Here is a 17,052-nt window from a genome sequence, read left to right on the forward strand (position 1 = left end):
ACACAAAGCAACAATAGTGTCTTAGTTAGGGTTTCTATTGCTGTGATAAAACCCCATGACCAATGAGTAAGTTGGGGAGGAAAGGATTTATTAGGCTTACACTTTAGCATTACTGTTCATCACTGAAGGAAGTCAGGACAGGAACTCAAAACAGGGCAGGACTCTGGAGGCTGGAGTTGATGCAGAGGCCATAGAGGGGAGTTACTTACTGGCTTGCTTCCCCTGGCTTGCTCAGCCCACCTTCTTATAAAATCCAGAACCAGCAGCCCAGGGATGGCACCGCCCACCATGGGCTGGGCCCTCTCCTTTTGATCACTAATTGAGAAAATGCCTTACAGCTGGGTCTCAAGGAGGCATTTCTTCAGCTGAGGCTCCTTCCTCTCCGATGACTCTAGCTTGTGTCAAGGTGATCCACAAAACCACCCAGTACAAGTAAGATATCCAAAGGCAGTCCCATTGAGGACCCATTATCCATAGAGGAGCAGAAGCCAGAGGCCTTGAACCAGACCAATGACTCTGCAATGAACACTTACAAGTAAAGATGTGTGGACTAAAGTGTGTTCTGTGTGACTCATTGGGCCACACTACAGCTACCATACCAAGATTTATTTATTTATTTATTTATTTTTGCTTGTTTTGGTTCTTGTTTTTTTGGTTTCACTTTTAAATTTTATTTTGGGGGGTGAGGTTGCAAGGGCAGAGGGTAGAAGTGAGGGGCCAGGAAGGTGAGTTGCATAGGGATACATGATGTGAAATCCACAAAGAATCAATAAAAAAATAAAATAAAAAATGAGAGAAAAATTTAAAACAGGAGTAAAGTGGAAAACATTGAAAATATAGATGTTGTCTAAGTTCTTTGAAGACCATATACTTCTCATGTAAAATATTTACAATTTAAAAATCAGCAAATTCATAGATTTATGATAAAAAATCCATTGTGACTGAAATCAGGATAGCTATTAAAATGTTTAATTATTTAAGGACCAAGGAAGCACTAGCCATAAAACAAAATGAAAGCCCATCTGGAAAGCAGAGAGACTGAAAGAGTGAAAATTAAAAAGCGAATTCTGTCTGTGCTCAGTGCTACGGAGGGACCCGAGCCAATGGCTATAAACCCATTTGGAGATAAATGTAAAGTTTGTGTAATTACCATGAACCCGAAGGCAGACTCAGTATTTATATATCACCTGGGAAGCTTTGTAAGTCAGGCACATAAAACCAAAGTACCAGGGGGTTATTAAAATACTATTTCCTGTTGTATTGCAGAACCCAGGAAGAGAACAAACATACCGATTACTTGCATGGCTGGATCCACGTCTGTTGTGGCCTCTTCCAACATGGCCAGTAGCTTGGCTGATATCTGGTGCACGGATTCGATGTTGCTGAACAAGCCCTCCACGTCCAGCCTGTCAACCTGAAGAAGCAGAAGCTCTGAGCACCAGCGGATAGGAAGAGAACTATGGTGTGCACTACACTTCCTCCTACTAAACAGCAAGGATTTTTAACTGCCAGCCCATGCCACTACCCTCACCTTGCTCTGTGAACATGCTCATTCAGGACTTCTAAATGTGAATGTATAGATTTTCATCAAGGACATTATGATGATGTATCATATCCATGTCACCACCAACAAAAACGTTTGACTTGAGTGTGTAGCAGAATTTCTTAATAGAAACCAGATTGGGAAGATTTAGACCTAATGGTATTTTTATAACTGCCCTTTATGCAGGTATGTACCGCTGAACTTAGAATATTTTACTGTCAGACTGGAGAGATGGCTCAGTGGTTAAGAGCACTTGCTGCTCTTCTGGAAGACCTGAGTTCAAATCTAAGCACCCACATCAGACTGCCCATAACTTCCTGTAACTCCAGCTCCTAGATCTGACACCTTCTTCTGGCCTTTGTGGGTACCTGAATACATATGTCATAACACACACAAACACAAGAAATTAAAAATAGAGTATTTTACTGCTTTCACAGAAACACAACCATATCTTTTCCAAACAACTATTTTCAAAGCTGTTTTAAACCACAGATGTTCTAGAAGGGATGGCAGATAAATGTGCTGGGCTACTTCTTGCTCCCTCCTTTGGAATAAATATACTAATTAAGGATTGTCATGTGTTATAATTTCAGGATGAGTCTCAAAAATCACTGTGATCATTCTTAAACTCTATGCTTATCATAAAATCTTATGTATTCATCTTTCATCAGCGATTTCCTAGGTGCCTTCTGTGTCCTAGGAAATGCAACAGAAGAGAGAGCTTATCTTAGGGAGTGACTAGTAGAGAGAGGGATAGCTGACTGCCTTCAATCATCTGAGTGTGGTGAGAAATGCACTGACTTGGTTTTAATTTTAAAAGTATTTCTTCTTTCATAATTAAATCACATTTATTCAGGGGTCCAACTACCTTGGTGTAGGATCATCTGAGGTTAGTATACAACAAAGAACAGGAATTGGTTCCATTTGTCCATAATTTATTATGCTTGAGGTTGTGGATAGCCAGGTGATTAGTAAGCTTGGCATGGAGGAGCTTCAAAGGAAATGAGCAGAACTGTTGAGAAAGGTCATCAAAATCAGAAGAGGTCAGTCCAGTCAAGGAAAGAGGTTAGTAAAAGTGAGTCTAAGCAAGAGACAGACCTGGGAGCCAGGCGTTGGCTTAGTGGGTAAAGCACAGTAAAGTGCTTGCTGTGTGAGCAAGACGACGTGTCTGGATCCTTGGCATCTTCTTAAATAGCAAGATGTGGTAATGTATGCTTGTAATTTCAGCACCAACCTGGCAAAGACAGGAGAATCCCTGTGGCTCACTGGTCAGCCGGTGTAGCCTGACAGGATCCATGAGCTCCAGATGGCACTACAGCAGCAATTCTCAGCCTTCCTAACGCTGAGAGCCTTTAGTACAGTTTCTCATGTTGTGGTGTGACCACCAACCACAATATTATTTTTGCTGCTACTTCATAACTGTAATTTTGCTACTGTAATGAACTGTAATATAAATATCTGTGTTTCCCGATGGTCTTAGATGACTCCGTGAAAGGGTCATTCAAACCCCCAAATGGGTTGTGACTCAGATGCTGAAGACAGCTATTTTTTGAGTTTGTCTCAAAAAAAGAGGGTGTGTGTGTGTGAAGAACTATCAAGGAAGAAATGCCCACCTCCTTCCTTTCACCTCTGGCTTCCATTCACACAAGCATAGGTGAGTGTATCTGCACAGAGAGAGAGAGAGAGAGAGAGAGAGAGAGAGAGAGAGAGAGAGAGAGAGAGAGAGAGAGAGAGAGAGAGAGGGAGGGAGGGAGGGAGGGAGGGAGGGAGGGAGGGAGGGAGGGAGAGAGAGAGAGAGAGAGAGAGAGAGAGAGAGAGAGAGAGAGAGAGAGAGAGAGAGAGAATTGATGTGGTTCTTCTGAAGAAGGCTGAAGATTTTGTCATCCAAGTCTATTAGAACAAGGGCAAGAAAACACTGTGTTGGACTTCTTCATGCTGTTCCTTTTAGAGACTAGTCAGTGTGTTCTCCATATTGTACATGTGCGTTATTTTGGTAAGTACATTATGTCTCTGAAGTTGAAAGAATGATTTCACAGTGAATCTTTTTCAAACATTATGACTGTGTCCATTATTTCTTATGCTACACAGCTATACTCCATACATTTCTTTCACTCATTCCTGAGAAGTTCCTTGTTCTTAGGTCATCAGCACTGTCCTCAAGACAACTCCCAAATTCACTTGTTAGTAAATCCATAAAATTGCCTATTTCAATCTAAAATTAGACACCTTTTTTCCAACTACTTTTTGTTGTTGTTGCTTTGTTTTTGGATAGGGTTTCTCTATACATAGCCCTGGATATCCTGGAATTCACTATGTTGTCCAGGCTGGCCTTGAACTCACAGAGATCCACCTGCCTCTGCCTCCTGAGTGCTGGGATTAAAGGCATGCACCTGCATGCCCAGCTTTTCCAACTACTTTTATGTATTCCGAGTTTATTAGGTCTGAGTGTGTAGGTTAGGGGTAAAGTGCTTACATAGTGTCCATGCAGTCCTGAATTTTGTTCTGGCTCTGAAATATATTCCTGAAGTAAATTATCTGCATCTTCACACTAATTACTACATTGCAATTGCAATCAATACCGGCTTTTAGGGTCTTTAATCCAGGGTCTCCAAGAATATACCTTCACCAAGTATTCACTTAGGAGGAAAGGATACATGTGGCTCTTTTGCACGGAATCTAGGAATGTTTGAGGCTTCTGTTTTCTATATTATGAAGCATATTTAATATTATACAAAATGCTTAGAAACACGTGACAGCTATTGGCTTATGTTAGTTAACATGCATGAAATTATCATTTAATAATTTATTATCAACTGGTCAGAACCATATGTACCTATTACACTATTTGCTTACTATGTGAGGTAGAAATAAAATGTGACTTCTTTTAAATGTACTGGTTGTGATTTCTTTGACATATACCCTGAGAGGTGTGACGCTTTAATTTCCTCATCACCTGCTTTATAAGATAGTGAGTAGATGTACTTCATACAGTGTGCCCATGTTATTTTATTGTGCTGTGCAATCTTGTTTATCCATTTGAAGTGCTGTTAACTTTTTTCTTTCATATGCCTCTCCATCTTCTCTGTGAAGTATGAGCCATCTTGAAGAAATACAGAGTAAAGCAAGGTGCCGTGTGTGAAGTTATACATGGAGGTTAAGAGAGATCCAACACCGTGACTTTGCAGTCCTACACCCTCATAAAGATCAGCAAATGCCACTCACAAGTTAGTCACCATCTCCAAACTTCCTCAGTTTCTGCTGACTTTTCACGAAGTTTTCACTTCTACCTTCTATTTGCCAAGGTCACTATCCTGTATATCTAATTTAGATTACAAATCCATTTAGCAAGAATCTAATACTACATTCTATCTATAATCTTAGCTCAGTGCAACAAATTCTGAACAACAGAAACTTAGTTTTTAATTCCATTTCTTCCTGAAGGACAGAAAGGATTAAAACATCAATTGGCCTGGTTTCAATCCTATCACCACGGGCCCTTGGGGATTCTGTGAATCATAAAACGAATTCACATCCAGGCACGGCTGTGCCAAGGAACAAACAAACATCTGGTCCAAATCGGCTTTTAAAAGTGATAGATGGTTTTATGATTACTATTATAAATTCATGGAAACATCCACATATATTTATTAATTGTTTGCTCAAAACGGGCAAAGTTCTTAGAGCTTAAAATCAAATTCTACTTTAAATGAATTAAAATTTACTTTTGAAAAAAAGTTTGAGAAAGCACTATTCTAAGACAAATCAATAATAGTCGTTCAGATCTATGAAACACAGACATTAAAGCTCATTGTTTATCCTGACAATTTAATGTGTTGTTTTGCAGATGTGTTCATCATGGGATCTACTTCAAACAGAAAGTTCCCATCATATTCAAACCATTACAAGGATTTAAAACCAGATAGTATGATAACTCCACTTGCTCTTTTTTGTTCAAGGGTACTTCAGCTACCTATGGTATTTTATAGTTTCATAAAAATTTTAGCATTGTTTTTTCTACTTCTGAGAAAATACCTTTGGAATTTTGATAAATATTGCTTTGTATTGTATGGACATTTTGAGGACAGTATTTTTTGGTAAAACCACCATAGTCAAAATGGACAAAAGAAAATACCAATATCCAGAAAGTATTTGTCAAAATGCTCAATATAAATCATTACAAAAAACGCAGAATAAAATTATAATGACTTATCAGTTCACATCTGTTAGAATAGTTATTATGACTTTTTTTTTTCTGACCTCAAACTCACAGAGATCCACCTGGCTCTGCCTCCGAGTGCTGGGATTAAAGGCATGTGCCACGCCACCAGGCTACAATAGTTATTGTTGAAAGGATGAACAGTAACAAGTATCAGTAAAAACATGGAGGGAAGGAAACCCCATACACTGTTGGTGGGAATGCAAATTAGTTTATCCACTATGGAGAACTGTGTGGAGGTGACATATGATCCAGGACCTCACTTCTAAATTATATCCAAGGGAACCGAAATCAGAATGCCAACCAAAGCACTGCAATGTCATGCTCCTTCTGTCATTCACAATAACTAAGAAATAAACAATCTACCTGTCTATCCAATAGGTAAATGGATAATGAAATTATAGTATAAGTGGATAAAGTATAGTATTATAGCCCAGTGGTATACTACAGGTCCTTAAAAAAATAATTAATGAGGTGCTGATCTGCTGGAGCACATGAAGGGACCTGACCCACAGACCCAAAGCTGCAGGATCTCTACAACACAGGGCAACAACCAGATATCCAGAAAGAGCCCCCGTGAGGGCCCAGCATCAATAGTGTAGTAGAAACCAGGGGCCTCAAACCAGACCAATGACTCTTTGTAATGAACACTTGCAAGGAAAGACATATGGACAAAGGGGTTTACTGTGTGACTCACTATGACACACTACAGCTTCCATGACAAGATTTTTAATTTTCCCCCCATTTTTTCTCTTAAACTTTGTTTTATTTGGGGGAGGGGGTAGAGTGCAGGGGTAGAGTGTAGTGGGTAGCCATTCAGGCTTGGATCTGGAAGTTCCAACCCCCATTGAGACTCTGGCAACTGTCACGCCTACAAGGCGGGGCCAGGGGAGGTGCCTGGACATTTGGATGGGCAAGTGCTCTCTCTGGTCCGGGACCCTAGATGGTGGAGGTTGACCAAGCAGAGCTCCAGAGGACACTGCTGGACTTCGATACACCTTCCACAGAGCCCACAACCTACCTTTCCCTTTTTTGTAAGTTATCCACTAAATAAATCTTCCTTTTAACTATGTGGAGTGGCCATAATAATTTCACCAATATCTGGCGCCCAACGTGGGGCATGAACCCATGACCCTGGGATTAAGAGTCCCATGCTCTACCGACTGAGCTAGCCGATATTGGTGAAATTATTATGGCCACTCCACATAGTTAAAAGGAAGATTTATTTAGTGGGTAACTTATAAAAAAGGGAAAGGTAGGTTGTGGGCTCTGGGGAAGGTGTATCAAAGTCCAGCGGTGTCCTCTGGAGCTCTGCTCGGTCAACCTCCACCATCTAGGGTCCCGGACCAGAGAGAGCACTTGCCCATCCAAATCTCCAGGCGCCTCCCCTGGCCCCGCCTCATAGGTGTGACAGTTGCCAGAGTCTCAATGTGGGTTGGAACTTCCAGATCCAAGCTGGAATGGCTACCCACTACAGTGGAGGGCAGATGTGAAGTGACAGGGAAATGAATGGGATCAAGATATGTGATATAAAAGACACATTGAATAAATAAAAAGAAAAAATAATGAAATCTGTCATTTGTGACAATGCAGATGGACTTGGGAATTATAGTAACTAAAATAAATTAGTTGCAGCACAAATGCCACATGGTTTACTTAGAAAGTACAACAATGTCAAACTTACAGAATAGAGAGAAAAACTACCCCAGAGGCTGGGGGTGGCCCTTTGGGAGTTGTCAAAGTCATAAAAGTTTTCCTTAAAGGAACAAGTTCAAGAGATCCATTGTTTATCATATATAATATAATATATACCTGAAAATTGTTGAGAGAGTACATTTTCAGTGTTCTCATCATACCCACAAAGAAACATTGCTGAGGTGATGTAGCCATTTCATAACGTAAGTGTATATAAAGATATCATGCTTCTAACCATAAATATATGTGATATTTTGTTTTTCAATTAAAAAGTAAAATTTTAAAATATTGAATCTGTACCAATATGTGTATGATATATATATGTCCAAAAATAAAATTCTCAGTAAAGGAGAATAGATTTATGAAATTACATTAATTCAAATATTATAATAACTGATATAGAATTACTTTGTACCCCACAGGAACCTGACAATTTATTCCTTGATTTTCCCTTTTTTTACATCATGGTCTAATATCTTCATTTACTCAAAAAAAAATGCTTTGTTCTCACATAACATGCTATCCTTTTAAATCAAATCTGGTAAGGCTTCTATCTGTCCAGGTGTTTTGTCATCTCTCTGCCCTTTCTTTTGCATTTGAGAGCAGTGGCAAGAATCATTAGTGTTATCTGATTCCGCTGGAATTCTCAGATGACTCCCCTCTTTTTGCTGTGGTAGGCATGCTACCTAGCCTACCAGTCAATCTGGGTGTTACCAGGTATATGTGCTACAGTCTGAATGTTTACAGTTTCCCCCTCCCCAATTCATATTCAAATTTTATATTCAAATTAATTGGACTAGCAGATGAGCTCTGTGGTGGTTTGAGTCAGAAATGTCCCTCATAGGCTCAGGTATTTGAACACCTGATCCCCTGTCAGTGGAGCTGCTGGAAGAGGCTATCGGGCCCTTAGGAGGCAGAGCTTTGCTGGGAAATACATCACTCAGAGCAGCAGGCTTTGAGTGTTTAACGCCTTATCTCATTTCCTGTTCTCTCTCTGCTTTCTGTTTGTGGGTTAAAGATGCAGTATCTTAGCTTCCTGCTCTGGCATATCTTCCCTGCCATGATGGACTTGCCTTTTAGAATTGTAAGCCAAAGTAAACTTTTTCTTTGTAAGTCACTTTTAGTCACGGTGTTTTAGTTTTTGAAATTTCAGCATGATAAACTATGGCATGAGTGCATTCCTTTTTTTATGTTTTATTTCTATTTGAAGTCTTTCATACAATATATTTTAATCATATTCTTTCCCCTCCCCTAACTCCCTCCAGAACCTCCCCGACCTCTGTACCCACCCAAATCCATGGTCATGGTGTTTTGTCACAGCAATAAAAAATAACTGGTACAAGGCCTTTGTGAGATTGTTTGTTCATTGGGGTGGTGTCCCCATGAACAAGATTAGTAACTTTATAAGAGACCTGGGAGATGCTCCTTGTATTTTTTTGTAGAGTTATAATTACAAGGCAACTGTCTAGGAACAGCTCCATCACCGGCCATTGAATCTACTGGTGCCTTAATTCTGGACTTACAAATTTGTGGAATGTAAGAAACAAAGTTCTCATATTTAAGCCACTGTTTTTGGCATTTTGCTATCATAAATAGATAAAATGTGACTTCCTGTTTTTTTTTTCAATTATCTTTGTGCAGAACATTGATGTAGTAAAGGCTGTGGAGAGAGGAAAGCAATGCCTGACAATATCATGTTATCGCCTAGATCTATCCTTGCCAAAGCAAGAAATATTTCCCACTGGCTGTGTTTACTTAATCTAATTTGGATTTTATTTTTATCACATAACCAAATGGATCTTACATAATTTTAATTCTCAGTTAATACTTATGTCCTCCAAGGAAAATTTCATGCTTATTTGTTAGAATTAGTCTCTTTTTTTCTCTCATACCTTTATCAGTCTTTCAAAATTATTTTAATTATATAACTTTATAGAAGAATGCAGTAATTTAATATATGAATACAGTGTGTATAGGTCAAATTGGGCTAGTTAATGCTTACATGTCCTTAAAACTTAAAAAAAAATCTGATTAACGGGTAATGATTATACTTCCTCACACTTTGGAGCACAGTATAATATTGCAGTACATGCATGGAGCACATATGAATTAAATCGGAGCATAACACTGCCATCTCTTTATTAATTTGTGTTTGGAGACTTCAGGCTCTTCTCTTCTAGTTACTCATAAAATATGTAATACATTACTGTGAACTCAGTTCCCTCCCTACTGACGTTCCTCTGAAACTAGAATTTACTAGTTCTAATTGCTTAGGAGTACCCATGATCTATACTCCTACGAACCTTGCTCCCAACCTTCCAGCCTTTAGTCAGCATGGTTCTACATGCAATGTCCACATGTGAGAGGGAACATGCAGAATTGGTCATTCTGTGTCTGATTTATTTCTCTCAACATTATGTCCCTTTCCTATCTACTTTACTATTTTTTTAATGGTTGAATATTTGCGTATGTATAAACAACTTTTTCTTGACCTATTTGCTGTGGTTTAAGTGTGAACATCCCTCATAGGCTCATAAATTTGCATACTTGGCCCCCAGCTATTGGTACAGCTAAGGAGACAGAGTCTTGCTAGAGCAAGATCACTGTGGGGTGGGCTTTGAGGTTTTATGGCATGGTACCACTTTCTGTACATTTCCTGTTTCACTGTTTTACAGATTTGCACACCAGTCACCGTGCCTTCTCAGATATGATGACCATCCCTTCTCAAACTATAAGCCAGAATATGCTCCCTTAAGTTGCTTCTTGTCAAATATTTGGCTGCATCAATGAGAAAAGTTAGATTACATTCTATTGGTCCATTTATGGACACCGGGGTTGATTAATTCTCAGCTATTGTGCAAAACAGAGCAACAAAAGCAGTCATGCAAATGTTACTGATATCCTTTCCTTTGAATATACGCCCAGAAGAGAGATTATGGGTCATAAGGTAGATCCAGTTAGTTTCTTAAGGAACCTCATTGCTGTTCTTATGGTCCTGCCCCAACTCACACTGCCACCAGGAATGTATATGAGACGTCTCCTTTTTCCTACTTGCCATTTATTTTCATTTTGATAACAGTCTTCTAACTGAGGTGAGGTGATGCCAAATTGTATTTTTTACCTGCATTTCTGTCCTCATTAATGAAGTTGGGCATTCTTAATAAATTTGTTGGCTAATTGAATTTCTTCTTTAAGAAATAGTTATCTATTCTTTGCCCAATTTTAATTGAATTATATTTTTATTATTGAATTTTAAAGTCCCTTAGATACTCTGCATCTCAGTCTTTTGTCAGATTAATAAGTTACAGTGATTTTCCTCATTTTATAAATTTGTCTTTACTCCCTTGATGTTTCCTTTACTTGTCCATGACTGTTCAATGTATTACTCTGTTTATATTAAGGCCCACATATAGACACATGTATATTATAATTATATATAAGGCATATACATATTATATTTATATTGATGTTCATTACATACATTATAAATGTTACAGGGTGTAATTATTAGTTTTCTGTCTTGCTGTCAAACCTGAGTTTTCTCAATATATTTGCCTTCCTGAGTTTTTCTAATGTCCCACTATGTCTAAGACAGTGCTGATGTGTGTATACAATTAGTCAATAAAAAGTTGGCCATTTAAATGGAGTTTCTACAATTAAAAAATACTTTTGTGGAAGCCTGTAAATATTCTTTTTATCATTCCACTTGGTTCCGAGTAACAAAATAGGCAAATATCAAAAGTAGTTGAAGAAAAAAATGAAAATCTAATTTGATTCTTCAAAATACCATATTAAGTGAATATTTTATAATGTCCTACTTAGACCTGGCTACAAAGGCAAACGGTGGTGGCAAACTAGTTTGGCTGTTTGTATTATGTGGGTAATTTACTGACAGAAGCAAGTCTCCTCCTTAGTTTATACTTGTCAAGTGTCTATTTATTCTTTTCTGTTTAATAACAAACACTTGAAATGAGTGACTCAGTTTAAGTCAAACAAGTCATAAGGAAAGCAGCTAAACAGTCTCAGGAAGCATACAAATGCCAACCAAAGACTGGAAAAGTCTAGAAACAGACTCTTGGAAAAATGTTATTTGCACAGAACTTGTTTATATGCCTTGCAGAAAATTAAGGATGTATAGATAAAAGAAAACAAACACAATCACTCATCATTCACTACAACAGTAACCACTGATATTTTTAGGTATATTTTTCAGAACTCTGTGTGGGGTGGGGTCAGGATTGGGTGGCTGCAGGTATCCATCTGTTCAAAGGAAGTATATAGTTCAATTAGAGTTTTAAAAAATCTTCAGACTTCACATAAACATTGTTTCCTGCCATCAATTCCTTCATTTGCATTGTTGAATGGGGAGATTATGTGGAAACATTGTGGACTTCTGTTGCAGAATATTTGTTTAACTATGTAAAGATGTGTTGCATTTGTTTAACTATGTAAAGATGTGTTGCTGTTTTACCTTGCCTGTCTAAGGCACCTGACTGATCTAATAAAAAGCTGAATGACCAATAGTGAGGGAGGAGGTATAGGTGGAACTTCTAGTCAGGGAGAGTAAGGAGGAGGAGAAATTTAGGCTCAGAGGAGAAAGAAAAAGAGATGACAGGGAGACGCCAGGTCAGTCAGCCAGATGTGGAAAAAGCAGCAAAGTAGGACATACAGAATGAAAGGTAAAAAGCCCTGAGGCAAAATGTAAAAGTGCTAGTGGGACAAGCCTAAGCTAAGGCTGAACATTCATAATTAATAATAAGTATCCACGTCTTTATTTGGGAGCTGGTTAGCAGCCCGAAGAAAATTCCAACTACAGTCTTCTTTGTCAAGTTGCCGTTTTTTACGATTGTAAGTAGACCTAGATCCATCCTTGTCCATTCCTGTGATTAATTCCTTCTGATGCCGTTCTTAAATAGAATGCTGAGTTTAGGTTACTAATATTTGTAGGGATTCTAACAAGTTCTGGGGGAAAGGGGTGAAGAGTCAGCTCCCCAGTTAAGAGCACTTCCTGTACAATCATGGGAACTAGAGTTCAGATCCCACCACGCACATTGGTGATCTAAGCGTCCACACTTAAGGCCTGTACCTCCAGCTCCAATGAGGGCAGAGACAGGAGGGATCTTTTGGCCTTGCTAGCTTCCAGCCTAGCTGAACAACAGCAAAAAATATGTGAGCTGGCTTCAGGAAAAGACCCTGACTCAAAGGACCAGGCAGAGAGTGATAGAGACAGATACTAAACACGCTTCTGGACTTTGCATGTGCATATGGGTGCACATACCCATACACATATGCATATACTTCCATACACAGACCTTAATTAATTAATCTTTTTAAAAACAAGTTTTAACAAGTCATGAATATTGAGTTTATTAATGCTCAGTTATTGCAACCCTGATCTTGACTTTTATTTTAGGCTTCTAATCCTATTATGACAATCATGCCACTTCAGAGTCCCAGATACATGCACATGATGTATACACAATGCCTGTAGAACACAAAAGAAAGTAAATAATGTTGCTTTTGAAAAACAGGGTAATTATTTTCAACCAAATGCTTCTGGAATCTACTACTAGAAAAGTTTTAGTGCTTCTATTTGGAGCAATTTTGCAATAAATGTAGAATCAAGTAAAGTCCAATTTGGATTTTTTCCACTTATCCTAGCTATTACTATTACTATTCAAAGGGGGTGTCATCTGACTTGGCCTAACAGATCTTTGGTCCCATGCCCTTCTCTAAAGAAGTTCCAGGTATTGACTTATAATGAGTCTTGGATGCATGCGTACACTCGCACATTCCAATATTAACTCAGACTCAATATTAAAGTCCCATGATGTTTCAATTGAAATAAGTACACTTGGAGAGGAACAGAGCAGGAGATACATGAAATACAGACTTGAGAAGGAGAGCTCCAGGGCGGACATCCTGAGCTGAAAGAACTAGCTCTTAGTTAAGGAGGAAGAAACGGAGGAGGGGAATGCTTACAGAACAGAAATCACAGTGAGTGGGAAAAGCGAATGTTGGCACAGAGCCCTGGCAAACACTATGCTTGGATGATTCTCTAATTACTGTGGCATTTACTTAGACAGTTGGCTTCTAGATTACAAAGCCTTTCGGGGGTAAACTAGCCATTATTTCATCGGGTTTCTCAAAACTGCTGATTTGTATGTGTGAAATTTCTTGCAGAGAAACTAGATTCTAAGTGGCTAATTAAGTCATCCTGTGAGCTGAGTCAATTTCACAGCTAGTCTTGTAGCTAAGCAGCCAAGTTACCCAATGACCACCAAAGTACTCTGGGAGAGAAGTTCAGAATTGGACAGACTAACATAGCACAGAAAAAATGAAGCTCTGGGGGGAAATCTCAGTGAAGGAGGAGGGATGAAGCCAAGGAAGTGATTAAAGACCAGATCAGGGACTGGTCACTCGAGGAGTCGTGAGTGAGGAAGCCCACTCCAGAGCCTTTTGACTAAGAACAGAAAATTAAAGTGCTTGCAGTGATAATCTTGGGGTGGGCGTGGGGGGTTGCCTGAGCAACTAGGAGGATGGAGCTGCCATTTACTGAGATGAAACAGACTGCAAGGCCAGTGTGCTCTGCTGTAAGTGAATACCGGAAGCTGGGCAATTTATAAAGAACAAAGATATACGTATTATAGTTCTAGAGTGTGGGAAATGCATGATCAAGAGGCTTGGAGCTGGTGATATCAGTCCTCTGTCATCTCATGCAAGAAAGTGTAAGAGAAGAAGAAAATGCATGAAAGAGATTTAAACCCAGCGGGCTTTAAGAGCATTAATCCCACCGGGAGAGCAAAGCCCCTGGTAACGAATTACCTCTCCCAACACTGTTGCATTGAGAATTAAGTGTCCAACACATGAACTTCAGGAAATGTATGTAACTGGAGAAGGGAGACGTGTTCAAGGGAACCAGGAAATTAATTCCGGGCATGTTGAATTTGAGATGTCATGTAGTCATGAAGTGATTTGAGCAAGAGGTCAGATAAACAGAACAGGACTTCAGGTCAACCTCAGGGCTGAGGCTGGCCAAGCATCAGAATGAAGTTAATTTATAGCCATGGAGCCAGATCAGATGCCCTGTGGATGGCTGTAGACTAAGAGAACCAAATGTAAGCCCTGAACTACACTAGTGTTCGGAGGTGATGTCAAACCACAGAGGCAGGGGCAGCAGCAGTCTGTGGTTTCTGTTGAATGGGGCAAATAGGTCAGGGAAGCAAACACTTGCTCTGTTAACGTCTAAAGCAATTGTTTGCTGTATAACTCATTAGCATAACTAATCATGAACTGCCTTCTGTCATGATTATTTCTAATGTCATCTTGAAAGATGTTGATAATTGCTCTTTGTGCATCAATGTGCTTAGGAGGCATTTTCTTTACCTCTTACACACTATTCTAGGTCAGGATCACGACAGATATTCACATGCTATCCATGCAGAGTTCAATAGCAGGCATTAGGAGCACTAGGGTCTTGACAAACATTAGCTATCTTGTTTGTATATATCACAGTCTCCATGAAATAGTGCCTCGTCAATCCATCTGGAAGGGATATGTCCCTTCTCTGAACTCCAACTGCACCTATCAATCACTGTCTTGCTTTACAGCTTCTCATAACTGTAAGAAACCTATCACCTCTGATGACTGGTTCTAAGGGATCTTTTTTATAATAGGAGCTGAATTTCATATGACTTTGTATACTTCCATGACCTAAAACTCATTAATTCACTGATTCATGAAGCCATCAACCTTGTCTGTGCCTAAAGTGCTGATTGAAAGTCATTACTAACAAAAACTTATTTTCCCCATGTTTTTCCTTCCTGACCCCCTGCTATTTTTATTTGTTTTTATTTTTTGTACTGGAGATTGAACTTGAGGCTTTATTTATGCCTAGCAAATGCTCTACCATTGAGATACATCCCTTATTATTACTATTATTTTTAATTTTGAGACAAGGTCTCACTACTCTGCCAGTGCTTGACTTGAACTCATTATGTAGCCTAGGCAAGTCTTAACCTTGCAATACTCCTCACTTGGTGGATTACAGATGTGTGCCACCATGTCTAGGTTACTATTCTTTCCCTTAACTGAACATTCAGAGTTTCCTTGCTCCAAGGTTACTTTCTGAGATCTGAAATTTATGGCTCTTGTACTGACACACATGTCTACATTGATCTACACCCAAGTAAGCCAGCCACAAGTTCACAAGCTTTTCATTCAGGATGGTTAGGAGCTCATTATCATAATCATAGCCAGTGGATTTTCACTGCTTACCACCCACAATTAAAAGCAATTGAAATGGTTGTATGTGCATCTCCGTTCTAGGAGGTGAAGTAATGGGTGCAGGGTCAACCACCTTCCCAGGCTGAATAGGATGTTCTTGGGTTTTAAAGCGAATTTGTATATCACATCTCTGGTTTTCAGTTCCGAGCATTCCAATATCTGCACAGAACTGGAAAATTTGTTTAGTTATCTTTTCATTGGTCCAGTGGGTTCTAATCTATACTGAACTATAAATTAGAAAAATTAGAGGTAACTACATTCACCCTCAATGTAGCATAGAGGAGGTTTATAAATGTAACAGTAGAAGAATAGTCTACATCAAAACCCAGCAATGCTGGGATTAAAAAAAAATCCTTTCATTTCTGAGAGGAGGGTTCCTGAACAAGCAATGATAAAGGAGTTCCCTCCAGGAAAAGAGGTTTCACTCATGAGAACATGGTGTACCACTTTCATCCTCAACTAATTCCGAATCCAATATGACAGCAAGCTATGTGTCTTCCAGGATGGCAAGACTGAAATGTCCCTCGTAGGGAGACAGAAAAGGAAAGGAAGCCTGTGGCTAACTGTCAGCACTTGAGAGAGGCGGGGTGGATATGAGTACTAATGGATTCATTTTCTGTAGTTTTTCATTTTAAAATTCAACATCTTACAACTGTGACTTTCTTTCAAAACTCTTTTTTATGTATTTATTTTAATTTTCTATGTATGCATGTGGTGTGTGTGTGTGTGTGTGTGTGCGCGCTCGCACACAGGTGAGTGCATGCGTGCATGTGTGTGCGTGTGAGTGCGTGCGTGCGTGTGTGTGTGTGTGTGTGTGTGTGTGTGTGTATGTGTGTGCGTGCTCGCACACAGGTGCGTGCATGCGTGCATGTGTGTGCGTGTGAGTGCGTGCGTGCGTGCGTGCGTGTGTGTGTGTGTGTATGTGTGTGTGTGTGTGTGTGTGTTTGTCCAGGCACATGCTTGTGTGGAGGTCAGAGGACAACTTCAGGTGTTCATCCTCACCTTCCACCAGGTCTTAAGTTGTTCCTCACTGTATACATCAGGATAGCTGTCCCTTGAGCTTCCAGGGAGTCACCCATCTCTACTTCCTGTCTCTCTTAGGGGCACTGGGAGTTCAGATGTGTGTTACAATGTGCAGCTTTCTATGGTTATGTGAAACCAAACATGGGTCCTCACTTTCATGACAAGTAAATTTTGCCTCCTGAGCTTTCTTTCCTGTCCATAACTTGTCTCCAACAAACATCGGAACTTCTCTTATCAATGAGGCTTTAGGAATGGAAAGATGGCTCAGCAGTTAAGAGCACTGGCTTCT

At 39.5% G+C, this 17,052-nt stretch overlaps 1 protein-coding gene across 3 annotated transcripts in view; it reads right to left on the bottom strand.

Moving 5' to 3' along the window:
* Positions 1-17,052, bottom strand: part of Arhgef38 (Rho guanine nucleotide exchange factor 38) — a 114,136-nt gene that overhangs the window by 57,330 nt on the left and 39,754 nt on the right. For all 3 annotated transcript variants that reach the window (XM_076575008.1, XM_076575007.1, XM_006970353.4), the window contains one exon: positions 1,291-1,414. In XM_076575008.1, the coding sequence (XP_076431123.1) occupies positions 1,291-1,414 (124 nt within the window). The remainder of the gene's footprint in view (positions 1-1,290; positions 1,415-17,052) is intronic.

Source organism: Peromyscus maniculatus, chromosome 6, assembly GCF_049852395.1.
Source record: "Peromyscus maniculatus bairdii isolate BWxNUB_F1_BW_parent chromosome 6, HU_Pman_BW_mat_3.1, whole genome shotgun sequence".
Taxonomy (NCBI): domain Eukaryota; kingdom Metazoa; phylum Chordata; class Mammalia; order Rodentia; family Cricetidae; genus Peromyscus; species Peromyscus maniculatus.